The 9,098-nt window shown below is 38.3% G+C and overlaps 1 protein-coding gene across 1 annotated transcript in view; it reads left to right on the forward strand.

Annotated features, from left to right (window-relative positions):
* Positions 1-3,607, forward strand: part of CEP97 (centrosomal protein 97) — a 22,103-nt gene extending 18,496 nt beyond the window's left edge. The window contains exon 11 of the mRNA XM_004706461.2: positions 1,038-3,607. Coding sequence (XP_004706518.1) covers positions 1,038-1,730 — 693 coding nt within the window. The 3' untranslated portion in view covers positions 1,731-3,607. The remainder of the gene's footprint in view (positions 1-1,037) is intronic.
* Positions 3,608-9,098: the final 5,491 nt, after the last annotated feature.

Here is a 9,098-nt window from a genome sequence, read left to right on the forward strand (position 1 = left end):
CATTGAAAAAAAATCTCCAAATGAATATTTCTCTGTGGAAAGCAAGTTTCAAAACTATACGTCTGTTAGGACGCGGCTTATGTTTTAAAAAGCATGAGGGAGGGAGGGCAGGGGGATAAACCTAAAACTAAGTTTCTGTGTTGAGGAAATAGGCCCAATCTGCTGTTGCCTCTCTTCCCATCTTGGTGCTGATCGACCCACTTCTGTGACCTGTGTCCAAGGGTCGGAGGCTGGCAGCATGTGCATGTTGGAAAATACATAAAAACTGCAAGGACATGTATTAATCCACTCTCCGTAATTACCTTGGAAGGCCTGCAAAAGTTTTCATATACTTCTTGTTTTCAGTTCTTACAATAAGTAAAAACTGTTCTGTAAAAACTGAAAGCACAAGTTATTTCTTTTGAAATTTTAAGAATATTTAAAAATATATATTTAGAATTTTGAGTATATTTAGAGAAGTGCATATATTATCAGATATTTAAAAAACTCTTAATCTGTACCTGTATATCTAAAAATGATGCTTTTGTCTTAGAGGGAGTATTTATGTATTAATAGGCACTAATTTGCCTTGTAGGCGCCTTGGTGGCACAGTGGTTAAAGCATTCAACTGCTAGAGCAGAAGTCTGCCTTAACCCCACCAGCTGCTCCGCGGGAAGGAGCTGTGGCAGTCTGCGTCCGTGGTCGCCCTGGGCAGGCCTCCTCCGTCCTGTAGAGTCACTGAGTAGGAGTGCCTTGACGGTAGTAGGTTTGGTTTTGAATTTACCTTGTTCAGTAGGCTGCTCCAGCGCCTATTGAGAACGTCGTTGCCCCCGAGTCAGCTAGATATGAACTGTTGTGCTTCGAGTGTTTCACGTGGACTGTGCATTGGGGACCTTACCCACATCCTGGCGAGGACCCTTTGCTCAGGCTGGGGTGCTATGGAAAGGGCCGAGACATATCTAACTCTGCTTTTACCAGAGGAGAAGTTCACAGGGCAGTTTTCAAGTAGGCGTGGTTTTTATTTGATAATAAATGATATCCTCTGATTTGTTCTGTAGGTAAGATCTCTACAAGCGTGGCAACACAGCGTGGACCGACGCCTCCGTTCCTGGCAGACGGATGCTCCTGTTTCAAGCACTCTCCTGCCGCCTAACCCGTCCTTCTGGGCTGAACGTCAGGGGCCCTCTTCTGACCGGCTCCCTGTTCCGGGTGAAGCTGCGCAGGAGAAATCCTTGCCAGACTTTCCAGACTCCGGTTTCCATTCCTCCCTTACAGCACAAGTCCACTGTTTACAAGATTCTTTGGAGTTTGAAAAATGCCCCACTGAAGGCAGTGACAGTTTGGTAATGGGGAATTCCATTGACACAGTCAAATACGGTAGGGAAGCGGATTCAGGGGATGCGAGTGAGGAGAATGGTGGATGGAGTAAGGAGAGCTCACACAACGAGCAAGATAATAGTTTGCTTGAACAGTACTTAACTTCAGTCCAACAATTGGAAGATGCTGCTGAGAGGGCAACTTTTGATGAAGGAACAGGAGAGAGTGAGCTTCACAGAGCTCATTCCATGGAAAAACTAGATGCCGTGTCTGATAACGTGCCTGCCGTTGAGACTGACAGTGTAGTATCTCCCTTGTTACAAGATGAGATGAGCCAGGCACCAGAGAACTGTAAGCTCAATGCGGATGTTCCAGGGCAGCCGCCGGAATGTGACTCTGCGTTTCAGGTATTGCATGTTGGGATCACTGTGTAGCATGTCCGGTTGCGAAGCAGAAAGCCACTTTGTTTTACCATGTTTTCACTTGCCTGTTCCCTATTTGTTTGTACAGCACAGTCCTTCCCTGGTTCTGTTGGTGTGTATCTAAGGTTGCATCTTGGCTCGTGTTTCCCAGCTCCTACTTGCTAAGCTTACTCTTCACTTTGATTCTGCTTACCATGATTACCTGGAATGCACCAAATAACATTTACCTTGAGAGCAATTTGCACTTTATTTCTTAACAATTGAATTGCCTCAGTCATATTCATGTTTCTTGTATGTGCTCAGATTATTTCCTTTCAAAAATAATTAACCTCAAGTATCTTAAATAAAAATAGGAAATTTTTATCTTTAAGATATAAACAATGTTGATTCTTTATATGAGGAAATGAATCATGAAGTAAGGAATGTAATTGTTAAAACGAATATAATGACACATTTGAGGATGATGAATTATTGAAAGTTTTTACTTGTCTTGGAGTGAGAACATGTCTTCTTAAACCTTTTTCTTCCCTTAAGAATAAGGAAATCCTTCTTAGGAGCAAATTTAAGAAGAAAAGAGAAGATAGAATTCCTCAGTGGGGATATCAGCGTAAAAGTGTTCCCTGCAGGCTGTAAGTCGGGCTTACTGAGCTAGCACAAGAACATTTCTCTAGTGATGAAGAAAGCAAGTGCTAGGACTTGTTCTTGGGATACTGTCACAGCAAACCTTTTTTCATTTAGCGCTTCTATTACCCTGCAGATCAATAGGCCAATGTATTTCCAGAAAAAATTAACATGTTCATGTTCTTGCTTCATGCTTGCATTTGCCCACCTATTTCAGCAGAAGGTTGATGGCCATTCACTTCACTCTTGACCTCTGCCTCCGTGGTGAAGAACATTAAAAGTAATACTAGTGACAGAATATGAATGTCTTTTTTAAAATAATGAACAAAGAAGTATTTTCTATCTAAAATGCTGAAAACGTGCCACATTTAGAATAAGGTGTAATGATAGTTAAGGAAAAAATTAACCACTTGTTTTTTGTTAAAGAAAATATATCTGTGACTTCAGGAAGACATGTTAAGATTCTGTTTAAATATTGTAGGAAGATGCATTTGCAAATGAAAGATGCTGTTTGGAAAGTTAATATTTTAATCTTTGAGAATGTCCTGAGACTATTGAACAACATATCTCTGATTTTCCCGAAACGATGAACGTATAAATACGGCAATACCGAAGTGTTCTCTAAATGTAGGTGCTAAATGTCTACTCGTGAGTCTGTTGCCATCACAAAGTTCCCTTCTTTGAAGTGATATGAAATACAGACTTGTGATTCTTCAAGAATAAAATCAGGGATCCCATGTTCTGCTTTGTCTCCAGCTCGGTGGGTGTCTTTTTCTGGACTTGGACGTGTGTAGCACTCAGGTTGAGAAGGCTTGGGTTTCATCCAGACAGCCAGACGCTCTTGCACAGGAAATGTCTTCTGTACTATTACCAAAAGAGCAGTCTTACCTTCGAAAGGATTTTCTCTCGTAAAGCTTGTATAGAGCTAGTTGAATGCATGTGAAATTGAGATAGGATTTTTTACTTTGAGAATAATGCTAGTTATCTTTTATGATGATTTTGAATTTATTCTTAGATACACCCTATTTTTCTATTTTACAGTTAAGTGCCTCATTTGCTGCCCATTGTTAGACAAAGAGAAACCAATTTGCACTGCACCAGCACCAAAGTGCTACTTCATGGTCCATTACTTTCCATAAAAGCCGCTGAAGTGTCATGGTTCAGTATTACCTGCGTAGGTGGCCACCAACATCCTCTCACACCTCTCCTTTTTTAAGAAATAGTGAAACACAAGTAAATTTGAACATGAGCATTATCAACAGACCTAACTTTGCTTTTCTGCCCGTAGATAGTATTCAGAATACTTTCAATAAAAAATGGCAGAATTATTCATTTTAGTTCATTTGCATTTTATTTAAATTTTATTACTTTTGAAGTACAAGAATATTGAGCAGATCCTGCCCCTTAACTGTACAGATTGCCATGAATGTAGATGGGATGAAAATAGTGTACAGTAGAGTGTAGGAAACCTGTGGCATAGACAATATATTTTGATGGGTTACAGTATAATTTTAAAGTAACTAAACTATTTGTAACTATGGGGCTATTCACTGGTGGCTTATTAGGGAGCGATTGGTAGTAAGGCTTAGGAGGTTGAGCTTTGAACACAATTGTGTTTTTTTTGTTTTTTTTTTTCCTAATAGGCATTTAGTTCACTGTGCTAGCTTAGTTTATACCAGTTCTCTTGATTTATGAAGAATTCAATATATTGATAGGAATTTCAGAAAAAGCACACATCATACCATGTGGAAGCTGGGAGACACCTGAGGGATTATAATTCTATCTCAGATGAAACGAAAAAGCAAAGAAATTAAATTAAATAGATTGTGAAAGGTTATAGCTAGCTAATAATAAATAAATGTTGAAGACTTAAATGTTATTGTATTAGAACATTTTATTATACTCTTTCTTAATCTCTGCATTTAGTGAATTAGTAGGGGAGTCTATATATAATTCATACTCTTTGAAATAGAAAAAAAGTTTTAAGAACACTAGACTAACCCACTCAAGGTAGTTACTTGTAGAAATAACTCATGCCTTCAGATCTTTAGTGGTTTTTCTCTAAGAAATGTGATTTGATTAAGATGTTTTATAAAGAACAATCTAGTAGGAGTTACATTTTTAGAAACTAATAACTGCATCCTAGAATTTATTTACTTGCTAACAGGAGGATGGCAAGCTACTGATAGTATAAACTATCTAGTGAACGTTGAATTTAATTATGTTTATCTTCAATTTTATGAGAGAACAGGTAATAAAAGTTTAACTACTCTCCTGGTATATTGAAAATTTTAATCATGAGATTTGATTCACACATAATTTAGATTTTTGAAATTTAATTATAAAAGACTACATAATAAGCATGTTTTAGAAAAATGTTCATTTATTTAGCTACTTAATTAATTGTACATATGCAAATAATTTCTTAAATAATGTGGGTGCCATTCTTGACTAGATTTTTCTTTTACTTGCTTTGGATTATTTTAAATGTAGAGACACTATAAGAGTGTATTTTTCTGTTATCTACTCAAGACAAGTATAGTTCTAATTTTTATAAATATTTCCAGGAACAGTATAAGCTTAAGATATTATCTCCCTTGATTCTATATATATATTTTAAAACAAATTCTTAGAATTGGATTTGTAATGTTAATATAAAAAAGCCCACTTCCTGTAGCATTAATACACAGTAAAAAGGGAAATATAGGATGATTCTGATTAATTTCCATTCATAAATAAAAAGAATTGCTTCGTGTACATTATTTTGCCATGTATCTTATTAAATAATATATTGTAACTTTTTAATCTGTTTGACCTCTTTATTCATGAAGTGAAGCAGAAAGGATATATAAAGAACTTCCTAAACATTTTCAATGATAATGCTTTCACTAAAAAAAAAAGTGCTTTCACTGTCTAAAGCTACTGTGCCATATTAGAATTAAACTCAAGGGAAACAAAGCAGTCCTCACAGCTTCAGGGTGAAAGTAAATAATTACCTTTTAAAAATGTGGTGCTTTCTATTTGTATATAAAGAAATATTACACTAAGTGTTAATTACTGGATTTAGTAGATAGCAGAAATCACTCTGTATTGCTTTTGTTAATTTAATTCTTTTGTAGTAATTCTAATGTTGACAATAAGAGTTTAAAAATAATTTTATTATGGACTCTTTAGATTTTTTTCAAATTTTGTTGTCAAAATAGATAATATTGCTTATGTCTGTTTTTTGAAGGCTCACTATTTTATATTATGCTTACTTCTTTTGTATTTTAGTCTAATTTTAAATAAAAGTTTGTACATTTGTTTGAGCACATCATCTGTATTACAGTGAGTGACTTCTGGTAACGGTTCTTATTCATTGTGCTCATAATTCATGAGTAAACAAAATTTGGAGAAAGCTATAAGAAGAACTATGCTAATAAGGTCCTGAGTATTACTGTGATATAATTGAAGTTACAATGAAACAGTCATAGGCCAAAGGAAATGATTATGCAAGGGATGCTAATGTAGTTTTATTCGGCATTTCAGAGAGAGCACTGGTAGGTGCTGGTGAAGACAATGGAAACCGGAAGTGTTAGCAGGTGAAAGAGTATGTCGATGACAGTTCTCGTTTGACACATTAGGATCGGTAGTTGGTTAATCAAGAATGGTTAGAGCAGGAAATCAAAAAATATGTATATGTATATGTATATATATATAAGGATTTAAAAGTATTGCTGTAAAATCATAGAAATCTTTCTTAAAACTGTATCAAGATGTAAAATTACAGTTTCTCAACATATCTTCCATCTAGGTGTGTAACACTTTTTTAAAAAAATCATTTTATTGGGAGCTCTTACAGATATTATAACAATCTGTAATTCAATTAGATCAAGCCTAATTGTACAATTGCTGCCACCATCATTTTCAAAACATTCTTTCTTCTTGAACTCTTTGATATCAGCTCCCCTTTATCCACTCCCTCCAAGGAATCCTTGTGGGTCTCTACACTTTTGAAGGGGTTGCCCTCCCTCTCACGCTCCCTGAGGAATTGTGTGCTTTTCCATTTCCCCCACACCACAGTGGTAGTTTGGCATCCTCAAGGGACTCAGATTGCGTTCCTTGGAAATACTCTTTTGCATTTTGGAACCAACAGAAGGCTGAAGGGGCAAGATCAGGGCTAGAGATGATCTAGCCTGGATGGCCTAAGATTTCTCAGTGGACTCTTTGGACGGCCCTTGTTACCTGTGAAGTGGCCTTTTACAATGTAGTTTTCAATTTCTTAAAATTTCATTATTATAAGTCTCCATGACTGTTCTTTGAGAAATATCTATCAAAATGATGCCTTTGAAATCCCTGAACAAATGCCATCACCTCCTGAGCTGACCTCTGCTTTAAATTTAACTGGCCCAGTAGATTCCCTTTGAAGCCACTGCTTTGATTGGACCTCCCCCCTCCACCCCCAAAAGGCAGCCTCACAAGACCAACAAGTGTATTGCTGAGAGAACTTGTCTGTAGACATCCACTGATGACGGAGACATTTTAAACACGTGTTGTTAAAAATATACCTGTGCATGTATGCCCTGGAACCAGCCAGCCATACTTCTTATTTACTTGTCTATACACCTGAGGAGCCCTGGTGGCGTAGTGGTTGTGTTGGGTTGCACTGTAAGGTCAGTAGTTTGAGACCACCAGCAGCTTCACAAGAGAAAGACGGGTTTTCTACTCCTGCGAAGAGTTCCAGTCTCGGAAACACGGGTGGTTCTACCCTGTCGTACAGGGTCGCCTTAAGCCCATGCGTCAGAATGGACTGGAGGGCAGTGAGTTTGGTTTGGATGTTTTTTTCATCTATACCAGAAAGTTTAATAAAAATACTTTTCTTGAGATCTCACTGACCTACATTATTTAAACAAAATGGGTTGATAAGCTTCGGTGCACGCTTGGTTATGAAGCCGTCACAACATTAAGGAAATGAACATATGCCCCCCCCAGTGTTTTTTGAAATCAGGCAGTGTTTAAGTCTTTCAACTCAGTTCTTTTTCAGTGTTGTTTACTCTAAGTACAGATGTTCCGGACTTCTGTGGGTTTGGTGTACTTAAATGGACCATTTCTACTTTACATTTCTGTAAGATGGAGGGAGAAGTTAAAAGTATTTATAAAGTCATCGGAATGGAGTGCATTTAGTTAGGTTCCTCTGTTTCTTTTAATCTTTATTAAACTTTTTAATAACAATTTACTTTGGAGTATTTATTTACAAAGCCCTCAATTTTGTTTTCCACGAAAATGTTGTCATTTTCCACTTGATTTCAAAGGTTCTTATTAATAGTAATTAGATTATATAATTACAACAGTACAACCAACCTAGACTGGTTGAGAAACTGACACACACTAATTGGTGGGAGTGGATGTGCGCACTCAATAGGGCATTGCACGAACGATAGGGGGCCAACAGGAGGAAGGAGGGTCAGGTGAACAGCAGTCCAAGGGTGGTTCTTGCCTGGCAGAGGTCAGACATGCCTCCACCGTGTCACCCTCTTTACGTGCTTCCCATCAGAGCACTGTCCACTCTCTGTTGATTCAGTATTTATTGTAATGGCCATTGGGCACTCACAGACAAGACGTAAGATTATGGGGTTTACTAGGAAAGTTTACAGGCTACAGTTCGGGATCATAAATGCTCAGCATACAGTTCTTTGCTCAGGACAGCAGCTTCTCAGGTAGACCCCTAGGCACACATCTTTCTGGTACCGCCATGCGGTTCCTTGACCTCTGCCATACTTGGGCAATGTTACAAAGGTCTTTTAGTACAGTTGGAAGTAGCCAAAGGGCACTCCATGCTACTCCCGTAAGCCTCAGCCTGAAGCTCTTAGTTCTGTGTGTTAGCAAATCCATTAAGTGTCTGGTGAGCCTCGTGACCAAAGGCACCCAGCTTTCTCCACGGGCTGGGTGTTCTTGGTGCTGTAACCTCTGCTGCCATCGATCGCTTCTCCACCACTTCTCTGCTCTCCATGGCTCTGGTGTCTGTTCCCTGGATTGAGGAGGTTCAGCAAGCAGGGACATGATCCTTTCTTGGCGGTAGTGAAACCCCCCTCCCCCCGTTTCTGCTGAGAGGGCTCATTTTATACCAATAGGATGGCAAAATTGACAAATCCCCACATTAAAATTCCACGTTTTACGATCACAACCCTGTTGACAATCACTTAGTGAATCATGTAATTCTATCAGCATTAAAAAAAATTCATTATTATTATTTTTCTATCAGTATTTTACCCCACCTTCTCTTGCCCAGACACATCAAGAAAAGAATACATCCAGTCTGCATTGTAGCCCCCGCCCCCCCCAGTTGTTCAGTGAGAGTTACAAAGACTTTGGTGCAAAGAGTTATATCAAGTAAATTGCTGCACCATTGTTAGGTGCCATCCAGTCAGTGCCAACTGCTAGCAATCCAATGTACAACAGAATGAACATTGCCTGGTCCTGCAACAGCCTCACAATTATTACGTTTGAGTCATCATTTTAGTCCCTGTCCCAAGCCATCTCACTAAAGGTCGTCTTCTTTTTGTCTGATCCTCTACCAAACATGATGTCCTTATCCAGGGACTGGCCTCCCATGAGAATGTCTCAAGTACATGAGAGGATGTCTCAACATCATCACTTCTTTTTTTTTAGTTGATATTTTTATGTTTTTTTAAATCGTTTTGTTAGAGCTCATACAGCTCTTATAACAATCCATACATCCATCCATTGTGTCAAGCACATTTGTACATTCATTGCCCTCAT

This window comes from Echinops telfairi, unplaced genomic scaffold (assembly GCF_000313985.2).
Source record: "Echinops telfairi isolate 266 unplaced genomic scaffold, ASM31398v2 ScPeMD7_6;HRSCAF=24_0, whole genome shotgun sequence".
NCBI classification, from domain to species: Eukaryota; Metazoa; Chordata; class Mammalia; order Afrosoricida; family Tenrecidae; genus Echinops; species Echinops telfairi.